General features: G+C 31.9%; 3 protein-coding genes across 4 annotated transcripts in view; all 3 read left to right on the plus strand.

Moving 5' to 3' along the window:
- LOC125878425 (ATP-dependent Clp protease proteolytic subunit-related protein 2, chloroplastic) overlaps positions 1 to 17,022 on the plus strand; it is a 204,749-nt gene that overhangs the window by 28,875 nt on the left and 158,852 nt on the right. The window lies entirely within an intron of this gene.
- LOC125878420 (UDP-glucuronate 4-epimerase 5) lies at positions 6,448 to 8,312 on the plus strand. The gene has a single exon (XM_049559670.1). It carries the CDS (start codon positions 6,698 to 6,700, stop codon positions 8,036 to 8,038), a length of 1,341 nt encoding a protein of 446 aa, XP_049415627.1. The 5' UTR covers positions 6,448 to 6,697; the 3' UTR covers positions 8,039 to 8,312.
- The window catches only part of LOC125843183 (uncharacterized), an 8,220-nt gene continuing 2,199 nt past the window's right edge, over positions 11,002 to 17,022 (plus strand). Inside the window, exons 1-5 of the mRNA XM_049522399.1 lie at positions 11,002 to 11,219; positions 12,265 to 12,390; positions 13,698 to 13,796; positions 15,831 to 15,973; positions 16,223 to 16,412. Coding sequence (XP_049378356.1) covers positions 11,145 to 11,219; positions 12,265 to 12,390; positions 13,698 to 13,796; positions 15,831 to 15,973; positions 16,223 to 16,412 — 633 coding nt within the window. The 5' untranslated portion in view covers positions 11,002 to 11,144. The remainder of the gene's footprint in view (positions 11,220 to 12,264; positions 12,391 to 13,697; positions 13,797 to 15,830; positions 15,974 to 16,222; positions 16,413 to 17,022) is intronic.

Below are 17,022 nucleotides of genomic sequence, written 5' to 3' on the forward strand. Positions count from 1 at the left end.
TCAAAAGATCAAGTAAACTAGTTGTAAATTTGTAATGCCCCTTTTAGCTTCTTCTTTTTTTGTTGGTGTTTTTTGTGATGGATTTTCTTCTTTGAGAAGATCAACTTTGTTAAAGGAGTTGGTTGGGCCATCAATATTCATATCCACGTAAAATATGATGAAGTGACCATGGGCCACACTGATAACACTCTCTGACACTAGTAAATATTTATGGCTCAAATATATCACTATGTCTGTGGTTGGTGATTTCTTGTGGATTCTATTTTTCCATCGTAAAAATTATATAAATGTTATAGTGTTAAAAGATAATTATATTCTATTTCTATTTTTTGTAAATTATAAAAATCTCTTAAAATTATAGGATCTTGGTTATCTCGGGAAGTTTGCATATACATAGCTCACAGATTGCGAATGATACATTACTTAATGGGAGAGATATATCATGTATCCGAGATGAGAGAGAAGTATTCGAAAGGGGATATGGATGTATCAGGAAGAGGGAAGGGATGTATCCGAGAAGAGGTTTTTATAAAAAATATTAATGATAGAAAATTTTAGATATTATGATAAAATAAGATGTGTATTTTTGTAAAAAAATTATTTTCCATTAACGTTCTAGAGAGGCCCACCTATTTAAGAATTAGATTTTTAGAATTTTTATTTAAAAAAAAAAAACTATATTAAAAAAAAGTTACAATTCAAATTATAGTGTGATAGACTCATAGTTTGTATCTAATTAAGCTAGTACTGACTATATATTTTGGATTAAATTTTAAAAATTGATCGTTAAATATTCATTTATGCTCGTATATAGAAGCACTTGTTCTAACTCTTACAGAGTTGAGAGGAGAGTCTCTCATCTCGTCATTATTGACGTTGTCATCGCTCGACTTGGATTTGAATTTTATTGAAGGGTAAACTTTTTTCATGTGAAAAATTAAAATTAAAATTCGGAGGAAAATTTTCCTTTAGGTAGGTGCAGAACTAGGGGCCTTTTGTATTTGAAAACTTGGGCCTTTGGATTGTTCCAAAGAAATTGGGCCTTTTGGGCTTGTGTCCAACATTTGTTACTTATCAGACCTTCAATGGGCTTCATGTTGAAACTAGTAGTACCTCGGCTCGGAAAACATCGACGTGGGGGTTGCCCGGGGGGATATATATCCGATTTTGAGATTACCATTTAAGTCATAATTATAATATAAAAAAAATTGCAACTTTGATCAGTATAGAATTAACTTTAGATATGTGCGATCAAAATTATTATTAAAAAAATTATATTTGAAGTTTGATAATAAATTTTTGATATTTAAAGTTTGACTTGTCGAAAGTTTTTCAATATTTGTACTTGAAGTTTGACTTATCAAAGCCAAATTTATGACGTCACTTATCCATCAAAACTAATAAAAAAATTTGAATTCACCAAATTTAAATAATAAATCCACCCTAACAAAATACATGTGTAACCAGAGGTTTGATTGACTGCATCAAAACTGAAATATAGAACCCTATCCATTACGTTTGCTAAATATTCTTAATTTAGAGCATGTGATATCATCAAAACTTTGAAATTTGAAATAGTTACACAAGAAGAAAAAAGAAAAAATTAAAGTTATACTCTCTTTAGTCCATATTATCATATTTACTAAAAATAGATGATTCAAAATATTTGATTATTTTCTTTGTAGTCCATCTGCTTTTATTTGTCCGCAATACATTTTCATTTAGACTTATCACTTTTACTATATGTCTATATCAAAAGAAAAACATATTACTTCCTCCGTTTACTTTACTTGTCACATTTGAATTTGATACACCCTTGAAGAAAATAATAATTGTCATGGCTTTTATCACACTACTCTTGTAGTTTATGTTTAGTATTAAATTTTGAAAAATAATTTAGAATATAAGTAATTAACGTTAAGGATAAAACATGGAAGAAAATAATTATCTTTTCTTAGTATGTTTAAAGTGACAAGTAAAAAATATTTTTTTTTTTTTAAATTGTGAACAGGTAAAAGTAAACAAAGAGAATATTATTTTTCACGTGAAGATTTAAATTGGACGAATAAAAAATAAATGAAGGAAGTAATTATCGTTTTAAAAAGCAAAATGGAATAATTATTTTTTCTCCACTTTTATTCTTAGTCAATAAATATGCAGAAAAATTAATATATGATGAAAAACGAGAATAGCATTAAACAATATATCAAAGAAAATAATTTTTTATATTAATGTTTTCTAAAAGCATATTAAAAAAAACATGACAGATAAAATAAAACGGAAAAAATATATGGCAACTTGCAAGTTAAGAACGTGTCAAATAAGCAATGCTGTATTCAAATATACTTTACACAGAGGAGCAGGTGGCATAATTTGGTTTAGTATGACGAAATATATATACATAAAAATTAAAAAAATACTTTCATTTGAAAGAAATAAATTTTATACTTTTTAAAAAAAAAAATCATTTGGTATCAAAAAATTTGTTTGAAATTTGATCAATCTTAACTCAAATTTGGGAACCTAATTCATGATAGAACAATTCTATTCATCCAACCAGGACTCTAGAGTCTTAATAGTAAATTAAGCAAGGGATGATTTAGTCAACGAAGTTAATTTATTTGAAAATTACATATAATTTTCTTTACTTAGTTTAATATAACTCTTCTATTGTTTTGACTTTTGATATAATATAATACTACCATCATAATGATATTTTCAATTTATTCTAGAAACATGACACTAGTTTTTCGATCCAACAAATTACTAGGAAGTAATCACAAAACGATTTTTCAAATGGATTTTTCCCCACTGGTAGTTTATATATTCTTTATAAGAACATTCTTGAACAATTAGGTCTTGGGTCTATTTATATCTCCGCACTCGAATTTGAACATTTATTTAATTTGAAGTTTTTTGATTTTATGTGTAATATTTATGGATTAGAAGGTATTTCATTCGTATAATTGTTCAATTTAGGAGGTTCACATCAGATTCAACTATGGTGTCATGACAAATTAGATCTTGGATTTAATTTATACCTCAAAAACAAATTCAATTAGAAAATGATAGTCAAACTTTATAAGAAGACCAATGTGGAAAGTTCAATCATGATCGAATTTAAGCTTTGAAAAATAAGATATTTGCTTTAGACCCTCAAATTTGAGTCGCCTTATTTTCTTTGACAATATTAAGATTATTAAGTATTCTTTACAACATTTATAAGAATAATTTTTTTTCGTTCTTTCTTATTAAATGTCAAAGTCCTTGTCAAATAAAAATCGAACAAACAAATAAAATGAATTAAATACTATTTATAAAAAAAGTAAAAAAAAAAAAGAGAGAATAATTTTGCATCTCAAAGCAATTTTTTAAGAAATATATCAACCACTTTGCATTTTATTTTTTTAAATGAATTTTAAATTAAAAAACAATAAATATTACTACTTATTTAAAAATATAAGTCCTCCACTCTAGGTCACAAAGTGTTTGACGGTTTGAGCAGCCCTGGATCCGTTTGAAAAGTAATTATGTCAATTTTGTGTGTCATAAATTTCTAGATTAACCATTTTTGGGTCTATATATTATACCTATATATATCATGTAACTATATTTGTTTGATAGTGAAAAAGTGAATTGGTGGCTTACATAAGACTACCTTATTTGACCTTTTCTTTTCTGTTGCACGTTAAAGGAAAAAAAAATCCATTTTATTAGGAAAATAGTTTAATAATCTTTAAAAATATTTAAAACGAAAACTCTTAAGTAATAGGATTATCATCTTTAAAAATATATATAAAAAGTACCGTTATTTTTGAAAGACTCTCAACTCAAGTATCGATAACAGAGCAATAAGAAACTCTTTGATCTAATTAGACTGGTAGTTAGTGTTAATACAAAATCCATGCATATGTAAATATATGTGTAAATTCATACGTTTTTTATTCATACTCTCCTTTAAAAAGTAGTACATTTTTTCTTCAACTTTTGGGACTCAAAGCTTGAAATAGGAATAAAGGTTCATTAATAGTGTAATTAACATCTTAATTTTGCCAGCTTATGAAGATTTTATTTGTAATAGTAACCTAAGTAACTAACGCCTTTTGTATTCACAAAGTCATTATCATTAATTTAATATAATGAGAAAAAAAATCACACGTTGGTACATTTAACACACAATTATATTGTACCACGTTACAAAAATCAACATATTTGATAGATTAATAAGAACCATGATTTTGTCATGAAATATATTCACTTTAATTTTACACATGACTGAGCATTTAATTCACGAGATTTTTAACTCAACACAATAATTATCATTAATTTCTTATTATTCACACAATTAAAGAAATCTTTTCTAGCTACTGTTTGGATATCCATTTCATTGCTATCCAAAACTTTCAAATAAAAGACAAAAAGTATATATATATATAGAAAATCTTTTAAGAAGTGTTTATTGGAAAAAGTTGATGTTATTGTGTTTGAATATTTAGGGGCAGATGCATATTTACTAGAGAAAATAATCTCTTAGGATTACTTACCAATTGAATTGATGAAAATATATTTTTTTCCAAATATCTTACATATAAATATGAAAATCTTTTATATGTAAAATAGAAGAATTTACGTATAAGAATAATTTTTGTGGGAGAATTTTTCTTTTGAAGTTTGGAGACACTTTTCAATTGTAATTTTTTGGAAAAATATACTCCATTCATTTTTTTAAGCCAAGATAGAGTTTCTAAAGAAAACTTTGCAAATATTTTTTTTTAATTTTTTAATCTTTGCAAAGATTTATAAAGATATTGCTTGCTTTTTTTATTTCCTAAATTTATGAGAGAAAATTAACCAACAAGTAAGATTACAATTTCTACACGTTATTATAAATATATTTTTTCCATATGAAAAAGTCAATAAAAAGGGGAGACCCGTTAAAGATACTACCATAAAAGATCATTAAACCAAACGAAAATTTGACACGTAATCCCATAAAGCATTCATATTCTACAAATCTTTTTAAAGAAAAAAAATACATAAAAGTTCTACTCTCTGCCCTCAAATGAGACACTCTTTTCTTTTAGATTATTTCATAAAAAAATATCATTTTTTAAAATTATAATAAAAAATATTTTAATTTCAAAATCTTGCTTTTACAATAAAGAAAAAAGTATTGAAAAACATTCCTAAATTCGATGTAAATTATTAGTTTCATTCTTGAAATATTGACAATCTAAAAAACATATATCTCCGATCTTGTAATATAAGTGAGAGTATTTTCAATACTTCTCTCGTCTTTTTATTAAGAGCTTAGTACTTTTATTAGAATTTGAGACCATTTGTTTAACATCTGGTAGATTAGGGATTTAACTAAATTTAATTAGTCGAGTAGAAAAATATTTTTAAGATTATTAATTTACATTAACTTTAAGGATTATTTAATTTACGGAAAAGGGTCAAAATTGCTCTGAACTATGTGAAATAGACCACTTATATCCTTCGTTATATTTTGGGATCAAAAATGCCCCTGCTGTTATCCTAAAAGACCATAAATACCCTCAAGAGTTAATACCCCAAAATTTTATTGGCGTGGCAAGCCACGTGGGACTAATCCTTCCACCAAGCATTGCCAACTAGGATTCACTACAAAAGAACTAGACCTTTAGCGGCAACAACAATCGCCACAAAAACCCATAAAATCATCACTAAAAGTTTTTAACAATAAATTCTAATTTTATGTTTTTTTCTTCATTGTTTTTTTTTTTTAAAAAATGATATCGATTAAGTAGGAGTTTGAAGACACCGTATGTTTTATTTTTATGTCATATGTAAATGTATAAAATGTACAATGATGCATTATATTGTAGGAGATTTGAATCGAGAAGTAATTTTGATGATTTTTCGTAATAATATTGCATTTTTTTAATATTGATATTGCAAGTTATTTATTTTAGAAAATTAGGTTGCAATCGAAAATTAATTATCATATTTTTTTTGTTGAAAAAATAGGTTTTACTAGCGAATGGTTGTTGGAGCCTTAGTCACCCCTAAAAATCACTTATAACCTTTAGTGGCAATATTTTGGGAATTTGTGGCGACTTTGTCACCACTAAAGGTCAAGTTCTTTTATAATGAATCTTAATTGGCAACGCTTAGGTGGAGGGATTAGCTTAGGTGGAGGGATTAGTCCCATGTGGCTTGCCACGTCACTAAAAATTTGAGGTGTTAACTCTTGAGGGTAATTGTGGTCTCCTGAGATAACGGCGGGGATATTTTTGATCCCAAAATGTAATTGAGGGTATAAGTGGTCTATTTCGCATAGTTCGGAGGCAATTTTAACCCTTTTCCGTTTAATTTAAATCAATTTTTTTAATTTTTTTTTTTTTAAAAAATACTAGTGTTACCCGTAAATAGGAAGGAGGGAGTAATATTATGTTTGTCTTTTTACTTTCCCAATAACATTACAGCACCTCGCCGGCCCGAAAACCCATAGTCACTAAACCTGTTCTCCCCATCGGACTCTGTTTTCAAGAATAAAAAATTCCAAAAATTCTGAGTTTCAATTGAAGTTTTCAAGCTGAATCAATCGGAAAAATCGAAAAAGTTTCAATCTTTTTTGTGTTTTTCATCTATGTAAACAGCAGAAAGGATTTTCTAAACTTGTTGACTTGTTTGAATTTTGATCATTCTGAAAAAAATGACTCAATTGAAGCCCATTCTTACGCATTTGGATGCCATTCCTTCCACCCCAGGAAAGTTTAAGCCTGATAAATCTTCACCCTATAATCTTTATCGTCTCCGTTTTCACCCTACTCTGTTTCCCAGGTTTACTCTTTGGTCCTTTTTTTTCATCTTTTTCATCGTTTTGCTCATCTTTTTCTCGTCTCCGACCAACCCCACCGCCGGAAACAGCCGTCGGAGTCTGAAGAACTCTCTTTCGCCATCTCCCGCGCTCGGCCCGAATTGGGAGCGTCGGGTTCGGGCCTCAGCCCGACCAAGGTCTAAAATGGGCTTTACCGTTCTAGTCACTGGTGCTGCCGGTTTTGTGGGGACCCATGTGTCTCTAGGCCTGAAACGCCGTGGAGACGGCGTTTTGGGGCTGGATAATTTTAATCAGTATTATGATGTCGGGCTGAAAAAAGCCCGACAGGGCCTTCTTGAACGTTCAGGGATTATGGTAGTTGAGGGTGATATTAATGATGCTGTTTTGCTGAGGAAGCTGTTTGATGCTGTTGCTTTTACACATGTCATGCATATGGCAGCTCAAGCTGGAGTTAGATATGCAATGCAGAATCCAGGTTCTTATGTTCATAGTAATATTGCTGGTTTTGTTAGTTTGCTTGAAGCATGTAAAATGGCTAATCCACAACCTAGTATTATTTGGGCTTCGTCAAGTTCTGTTTATGGATTGAATTCAAAAGTACCCTTTTCAGAAAAAGATAGAACTGATCAGCCTGCTAGTTTGTATGCAGCCACTAAAAAGGCTGGTGAAGAAATTGCTCATACATATAACCATATCTATGGTCTTTCGATTACTGGATTGCGGTTTTTCACAGTTTATGGACCATGGGGTAGGCCTGATATGGCGTATTTTTTCTTCACAAAAGATATTTTGAGAGGGAAAGAAATCAAGATTTTTGAGACATCTGATCATGGTAGTGTTGCTAGGGATTTTACTTATGTTGATGATGTGGTAAAGGGTTGTTTGGCAGCACTGGATACCGCGAAAAAGAGCACAGGGAGTGGGGGAAAGAAGAAGGGTGCAGCCCAATTGAGGATTTATAATTTGGGTAACACAAAGCCGGTGCCTGTTGGGAGACTTGTTAGTATTTTGGAGAAGTTGTTGAAGGTGAAGGCAAAGAAGAAGGTTATCCAAATGCCGAGGAATGGGGATGTGCCATTTACGCATGCTAATATCACTTTGGCACATACGGAGCTGGGATATAAGCCTACTACTGATTTGGAAATGGGGTTAAAGAAGTTTGTGAAGTGGTATGTTAGCTACTATGGTTCGAAGAAGAAGAAGAGTTCTTGGTGAAGTTCTTAAACTTGGTGTTGCGTTGTTTCTCTCTAATGTTTCCTGCGCGTTGATGATACCTCTTCATTGATTTGCCACATTGTTTTAGGTATTCTATTTGTAGGTGATCACTGTACATTCTACTACTGCTACTACTAAAGCATATTTGATCTATCGACCCTCTTATGGTTGTTTCATGTTTCATTAATCACCATACTTATAATACTTTGGATTAAGATCTGGTTTATTCGATTTGTCAGAACTGCTATAAAGGAACATATCTGTTTCCCTCTAAGTTCAGTTTTATTCGTCCTTAATTAGTTTACTAATATTCAACTTCAAGAATGATAAAAATAAGTCATTAAACAGGCTGTGATGAAATTTTAATGTAGTCGGGAGCTGATAACTTTTCATTTGTTTCCTCCATTTACTTTGCTAGGATGCCTTGATATTTATTTGCACATCCTTGCTTTTTAGTAGTTGTACCTTCCCCTTCGACTCCCTTAGAGTAGTTTAGATTTTTCATGTCATTGCTTTAGATAGTCTGTAATTTGGAAATTTAGCTTTTCCTAGAATAAAAGAACAAGCATTTCATATGGTAAATATTGTTAAACTCACCAGTAATCGTGTATTACTGTGCAATTTTCGTCCATCTTTGGGATTCACGAGCTTGTTAAGACCCTTTTTCTATGGAAAAAGAATTTTGTATGTATCTTAGTGGAAGTTCTGTCTTTATAGATGGTAGCATCAGGCTCTTTTGTTTTGCTTACTTATTTTCTTTCTCGTTGATAGAAAGCAACAAAAGTTGTAGTCTTTTAGCCCATTCATGTGTTTACATGACTTGACAGCTATGGATGGACATTGTTTATTTGGTTTTGTCACCATCAAAGAAGGTGCTGGGCCTGACTCTAATCTTGGAATTTTGTTTCTAAGGAACAAAATTATTTGGTGGAACGGGGCGAGGGCTGTGCCAGATGCACAATCTGCTCTTGTAGCCAATTCTGAAACGACATTTTAGGATCCTTGTACTTGTTTAGGATGTAATCTCTATCAGTCAAGAAATTTTATTTTGAGCTGCCTTTTATAGGTATTTTCCTCTTCTTAACTAGTTAGGCATCACATTATTCTGCTTTCTATGGTCTGTTACGCTTTCTCTATCATTTGTTATGCCTTGTTATACCTATATATTGTCTTTTTTTAACTGTCTTGTTATGTGTTACTCGAGACGAGGGTCTTTCGGAAACAACTTCTCTATCTCCACGAGATAAGGGTAAGGGTAAGGTCTGTGTACACTAGCTAGTCCTATACTGAATTGTCTGTCTGCTCTTTCCCTACGGAAACTGGGGTCCTGCAAGGGGTGATGAGGGACTCATTTGGTGTCGTATAAGAACCTTTAGCATCGTCATTTTCTGCTATAACTTAGTTTATTCGTCAGATAAATGTTGCAGATTAGTTGAATTAGCTCTAATGTTTGTTGATGCAAAAAGAAGAAATAATCGTCTTTTTGCATTTGAACTGTTAGATTGTTTTACATTAGTTGAGCGACTGAGTTGTTGTCTTATATAATTTTGGACAAATTCTCGTCTCATGAGTTAGCTTTTGGAGTTGACTTAAGCTCTCGAGCATGAACAAATCATTGGGTTCTACGTTCACATGCTTATGATTTGTGAACTAATCGCCAGATTTTTCATTGTAAATGTCAGTTATTGCATACTTTGAAATTACAATTGTCATCTGGAATTATCAATTGAGGTGAAAATGGAACTTATTATTGCCATAAACTTCTTGTCCCCTAATTAAACTTGGCCAATATGCAGGTTTGCCCAAGGTTATCGACAGTTTTTGATCTGAATTTTGTGGTGCTTTGAGATATCCATTTTCGAGTTCGACTATTCCAATTTAAGTTAATTTCACCATTAAAGCCGACCTTATTCCTAGGCTCACATCCAAGTCAAATTGCAATATTGAATATTTCAATATCGAATATTATTGCACAAGTTAGTGGAGGACATCAATTATATTATAATAAAAACAAAGAAAAACATTGGAAACCAAAATCGAAACCATATTTCCACCTCCTAAAAGCATGAGAAAAAAAAAGGAAAAAATAATTATATATACAGTGGTGGACGCAGGATTCTCATGAAGGGGTGTCAATGGTTGTAATAAGAATAAAAAGATAATTATGAAGCCATTAGGGCTTAAACACATAACCTTTAGGAACGTTTGCAACCCCTTAACCATTATACTAAACCTTCCACTTGACTTAAGAGAGTGTCAATACTTTTATATATATATATCATAATAAAATAATGGCTAAAAGTGGAGCGCAATTTATTACAAGAGAAGATAAACATCGACAAAATTAACTAGCTCTTTGGGAATGCAATAAGAAATTATGATTTCAAATCAGGTTAATCTGAATTTAAATATATAATTTGTATTCTTTTCAAACATGAAATCCCTACCAGTTATGAAAATAATAATAATAATAAATTAATTCTTATACAACCTTACCAAATGATCAAATTATAGCTCCCAAACAAGATATCATATTAACATAATGCGCCGCATTAATAAATTGTATACCTCTATATGCTTTTTAAATAAATATTGCAATTACAAACTTTCAAATACATATAATTTTATAAAAAATAACTTATATATAATTATCTAATATAATCATTTCACATGTTACAAACTATATTCTCTTGATTAAAACTTTTTAAGGGTATTTTACTCCTTTAGCTAAAGAAAGAAAACAATTCATTGCTATATTGTTTTTATTAAACATATCAATTACTTATTATTAATTTCAATAATTTTATTTAAATATAAATAAAATTAATTTTAACATTTTAAAAAAATATTTTTTAATTCTTGAATCGTACGGCTAAAAACATATCAAGGGAGAAAGAGGGACCCATCCACGTGTTAGTGTTTCATTATTGTTAATCACCATTCAACATAACACAGCTCATTACGCCTCTGTCTGATATTTTTACGAAGAAATTCTATAGACCCAAAAACCCAAAATAGAGAGGAAGATGAGTTTTTTTCTTCTTATAGAACAAATTTAAGAACTTTGATGGGAGTTTATGTGCAGTGAAAGGTGAATATATCGGCTATGAAAGGAGGTGTCCTTTCGGCTCCTGGTGATTACATCTACTTCAAGTCTCAAGTTCCTCTTCATAAGATCCCTGTAATGACTGATTTCATCAATTTTGAGTTTTTTCTGATTTGGAGTTTCTTTGATTTTGTTTAACTGTTTGGTTTCTCAAATGGGTCTGTGTCTTTTTTCTATTTGATTGTGTTTTGCTTGTTTTCTTGAATTTTAATGAATCTGAATGTATGATCATGTTGTGATTTGCCCAATTGGATAGTTGTTTGTGATGTGTTTTTTTTGTCTGTTTTGCTTGAATCTGCTGTGACTGGTATGTGGCCAATGAGCATCACAAGTAAATTGGCATGATAGCTGTTGCTTATAATAGAAAGCATGAAGTGTGTTCCTTGTAAGTACTGGATAAGACTGAGCTTTTGCTCGTGATAGATCAACTGAAATCCTTTAAGTTGCTTATAGTTATCATTTTTAACTCTGAAACAACTTTGCCCTGAATTGACGTCATGGTATTGTAGTGCTGCCTTTATCAAACTCCCTGTTATGCAGATCAGTTTAGTTCCTCTCAATAGAATTTGCACTTTTCTGGAATTCTTGCAAATCCTGTTATCTTGTAGTTGGAGTGTGGATGTGTTTTCCATCTAAGCCGAAGAACTTCTCGTGCTAATCACAATGGGATGGGAAATCTATGTTTATATTAAGATCTTTTTTTCCTAGACTTTTGGTCCTGGACTTCATTCTACTCTTTTTGCTTGCATATTGATGATTTTACTAGTAGGAAAGACTACCATTTTTTTTTAGATGAAGAAGATGGCTACTTTCTTGAATTTGATGTTGTATGTTGATCTTAAGTTTTTTCGGTCCTCTTTTAAAGGTCCTGGCAATTATTGTAAAAATTGTGTTCAATTCTACACATTTGACTTTGATTGTTGTTTCGACTAGTGAAAATATGATGTTGCGTTCCATGAGCTCATTGACATCTAGTTTTGAATGTGAAATTTCATTCACAAACAAATTCAACTATTTTGGTGACTGACCTTCTTTATTTAGGTAATAGAGATGCATAAATGGACTATTTTCCTCCTTGTTAAATGTATTATTATTCTTAACACTTTGATCTGTTGTGTAGATTGGATCAAAGCAGTGGCGATATTATGATTTTGGCCCGAAAGTAGTTCCCCCACTCATTTGCCTCCCTGGCATAGCTGGTACTGCTGATGTATATTACAAACAGATAATGTCATTGTCTATGAAGGTAATGAGGAAAACTGCTGATTCTTTGCTTGTTTTATCTAGTTATTGCTGAATTTTTGTGTATCTTCTTTGAGAGTGATAATGACAGTGAAGAACGGGTCATATATGTGGTTGTAATCGTTTCACTCATTCATAAATATATATGAATGTAAAGGATCAGTTAATCACTTAAACTTGCATCCGTTCTGTCTTTCCCATGTTACTTACTATGGTAACTTCCAAAATTAGTTAAAGGTACCAACGAGGATTTCCAAATGATTAGAACTGTGTTAGAACCTATGTTGCTTGGACTCTCTAAAAATGTTGTTGCAACTTGCGCACAGATCCTCTAGAAATGCACTTCTTTTGGAGGATGCAACATACACCGCGTGACATTTTTGAAGAGTCTGAGCAACATAGGTTAGAGCAAAATATGCACTTTAGTAGTGCCTAAAGCTTAAAAATCTATCATTAAGGAGATGGAAGGAATATAATAATGATATCTAGTGATTGGGATTATCACTAGAAGGTATCACTTGTGAATGAGTCTGTCTCTGTCTCTGTCTCTGTCTCTATCTCTCTCTCTTGATCTTTCTCTCTCTCTCCTTTTAATTGAGACCTTACTTAAATATGAGTTCCCGAATTGGGATGTAGATCTAACAACAGAGGGACCGGCAATACATCAATTATTTGATTGATCTCTCTGCTCTTAGATGAAAAGTTTTCAACAGCAAATGAAAAATTCTATCACAATGGAAGTGGTCTTTGATAAGAACATGGAAAGATGTTCCAATAAAAGCTCAGTAATGCATCAAGTAGTGTAAGTGATAACTACTGCAGTGTATGAATTGTAACAGAAGTTGCTCTTCGTTTAATGATTTTGCTGGTCAAACTAAGATCCGAGAAAGCACTGGCCTTCACTGAATCTTGGAAAATAGATAACGCTTGCCCCATCGGCTTGCCCTCTTTACTACATGGACTAATATCTTTTTTTTTTATAAGGTAAATGTATTTACATGGACTACTACCTTATTCTTCTTTTTATTTTTACGAGGTAAATGTATTTGCATGGACTTAGTGTGTCAAGTGATGACACTAAGCAAAATAGAATTTTCCATTTTCTAAATGACGTTAGAATCTCTTGCAACATAATTTTAGGATTTAACTAAAGACAATTTCCATTAGTAGGGGCTGAAAGGTTCTCTTTGCATGTTACAATCTATGCATATAAGTCTCTTTCCACGATATATAACTACTGGATAATTTTTCTATAAGACTACCCCCAGATTCAATTGAAGGAAGCTAACATTTTCTGGTTTACTTTCTCAGGGTTACCGTGTAATTTCTGTTGATATTCCGCGTGCATGGAACAACCACGAGTGGATTCAAGCATTTGAGAAGTTTCTAGATGCTATTGATGTTCATCATGTATGTTCCCTTTATGTCAGTGCTTACTTGATGGCTACAAGGGGTGTACATGGGGCGGTTTGGTTCAGTTTTTATCAAAACCAAACCAAACCAACTATATCAGTTTGCTTGTTTTTTTGGCACATGAATACTATTTCAATATTAATTTTTGGAGTTGTAGATAAAGTTTTAATAAATCAACATATGTGTTGTAGTAATTTCACGTTAGGGATCAAGTTTTAATAAATCAATAGATGTTTAATAAATCAACTATACTAGTTCAGACTTTGATTGTTCTTTCAATCTTAATTTTGCAGTTTGGTTTGTGCACCATACAACGTAAGCCTAAGTATGTAGTGATACCAATCATGTTAGGGATCCAGGATTAAAGCAATAAAAGTAAGAATGTGTGTAAGCTAAAAGAAATAATAAGAACGGAAAAATCAAGATAGATGAATTTAAGAACGAGTTCCTTAATTCAAAGCGGATCAAGAAATCTAGAATGTCAGGATGAGCGTAAAGTCATAAATTAATTCCTAACAACAACAATTAACCTAAAAGAACTAATCACCTTTGATAGAGAATTAATCAAGATAATAGGCTATGGAACCCACCCCCCTTTAGAGTATCAAGAACAACATTAGGCAAAGACTTGTCACCTTTCTTGAATACCTAAAAGTAACCTAAGTTTTAAGAAGGAATTAAACTTACCGCCTTTAAGTTGATTCTTGAAGGTTGAAGAAAAAATTCAAGAGCACTCACAGCATGAGTGCAAAGGAAAAATCCTCTCAATTCAATTGACAATAATGTATCTATAAATAAATAAACAATATATGCTAAGGGGCATGCAACACCCTCCCAAGAAGGCTAGGAAATTAATCCAATACTACTTTGGGCAACAAGTCCTTTCGGAAAAAGAAATTTAGTAAAACCTACTAGAAAAAGAAATTAGGAGATTTTGGCCAAGGAAACTAAAAAACATGTAAAAACTTTCTAAGAAATATGGAAACTTTGACCAAGAAAACAAGTAAAATTAATGTTACACTTCTTTCCAAAACTACTTAACAAAATAAGAGAGAAGTAGCAGATGACATGGAATTCCACAGGCCCATCTTGGTCAAACACACATCTAAATAGGCGTGTATGTTAGCTCTTTGAAGCATGTATTTAATTTTGGGCTCCTCTTTGGTGTGTATTTTATTTTTCTCAAAAAAAAAAATCCTCCTCATCTTGGACTTGACTTGGATCATGAGATAAGTGTAGCACTTAGTCAAAGCTTCCCCGACTAGTCTCGAGCTCTTTTTTCACAATAAACCGGTGTTGTCAAAGACGCGCTTAAGCCCTAAAGCAAGGCTCAAAACAAGTTGAGCTCTCCGTCTTGCTTATGTGCGCTTCAGTGTCGTCATAAAGGCTCTAAGACAATCTTTTCCTTGCAAATGAGCATTTCCTGAAGTGGCGACACTAAACAAATGGTATTTCACTTTATCGTAAAAAAAATCAATTTCTTTGTCCATATATTTGTTGTTCATGCTTATGTATATTTATATTTGCACCTTTTTTCATTATAGCCCACGCTTTATTTGCGCTTTGCAATTAAAGCCCCAACCGACCGTAGAGCTTTTTTGCGTTTCTTTTCGCTTTTGATAGCACCAATAAACATCTTCTTGATCTCGCGTTGAAGTTCTTGAACTTTGTCTAGCATCTCCTTAGCCTACAAGCTCAATCCAAGTCCTTTTTCGGAGTTATGCCTCCATGGATGCTATCATGTAATGTGTGGAACCTGACTAGTCTTATTTATATAGGAGATGAGCTATTTAGAATTAGTAAGATGCACCTATTGACTTTCTTGATTTGTATATGCATTTAGATAGAGTATGCAAAGAAGTGCATATAAAGATACATCTATAAGTTTTTTTTTTACCAGTCACTTGTTTGATATTGGTTTGATTATAGTGTTGAATCATGCGTTTCAAATTTTTTGTTTGGAATAAAAGCAGAGATAAGTTTGTTCATGATAAAGGAAGTAACTGATGTATTAAACTTGTCCTACGGCAGATTCATCTCTATGGAACAGCCCTTGGAGGCTTCTTAGCACAACTTTTTGCTCAGCATCGTCCCCGGCGTGTTAGGTCCTTGGTACTTTCAAATACATTTGTGGAGACCACTAGTTTCTCAGCTTCAATGCCATGGGCTCCTATGTAAGTTTTCATTTTATTAATTTTGCATATCATGAGAGCTGCTAAGTTGCTGTTATAGCTCATATATGACTGATCAGCATCGATACTTTACAACTTCTGCATCTATTTGATAAGCTATAGATGATCTAATATCTTTTTGTATATGTACCACATCATAATTCTTGCATCTCATTGTTTTTATGATTTTAGCTGTGTAGCTCTTCATATTTTAAAAGATGTTTTTCTTCTATTGTTGGTTTCCTACTGCAGTGTTGGTTGGGCTCCTGCTTTTATACTGAAACGGCATGTGCTTAGTGGAATTCGTGATAGTCCCCAGGAACCCTTTATTGCAGACTCTGTAGATTTTGTTGTTTCTCAGGTAATGTTAAGCTCAGTTTTTTGTTATATTACAGCGGTTTTATGTCATTCTTACCACAAATTGTTTGGACAGAAAGCAGCTGTTAGCAGTATATTGAACTTATAGTTCTTCCATATTTCTTTTGCTGCTTCAGAGTTGGCCAGATAGATGTTTATGCATCATATTTCTTTTTTCAAAAGAAAAAGTGTAGCGATCTTATTCTTATAACATATACTGTTCATTGCAGTTGTATGGTTTTCCATTTTGCACCTTTGTCTCCTCTTTTTTCAAACATTATCAGAAGAAGCTCTAGAAGCATGTTAAATACTTTTGAGACAATTCTAACATATTTAACCTTCTCTTTCTCCCAAAACTTTTCCATACCTCTTCTAATTTTTTGTCCAGAATATCAATTGGATGCAGATTTTCCATTACATCCTGTCAGATGGTGTCATTTTACCTTTTGAGTTGATCTGGTTAATGTAACACTCTTGCTTTCTTTGACTATCTAAAATTTGGATTTGTAGCTTCAAGCTGCCGAATATGTAGAACATGTGATGCTTTCGTATGCTACTATTTCACCATGAGATACTTGATGACAATATCTTGAAATGCTACTCATGTATCTTTGTTGTATGTTTCATTGCTGTACCCTGTTCAAAGTGTAACTGGTCTTAGTTTTTTGTTTTTGATAGTCCTCTGATTTTGTTAA

Source organism: Solanum stenotomum, chromosome 10 (assembly GCF_019186545.1).
Source record: "Solanum stenotomum isolate F172 chromosome 10, ASM1918654v1, whole genome shotgun sequence".
In the NCBI taxonomy this organism is placed as follows: domain Eukaryota; kingdom Viridiplantae; phylum Streptophyta; class Magnoliopsida; order Solanales; family Solanaceae; genus Solanum; species Solanum stenotomum.

Coding starts and splice junctions, on each gene's coding strand:
- LOC125878420 (XM_049559670.1), top strand. CDS start 6,698: ATGACTCAATTGAAGCCCATTCTTACGCATTTGGATGCCATTCCTTCC.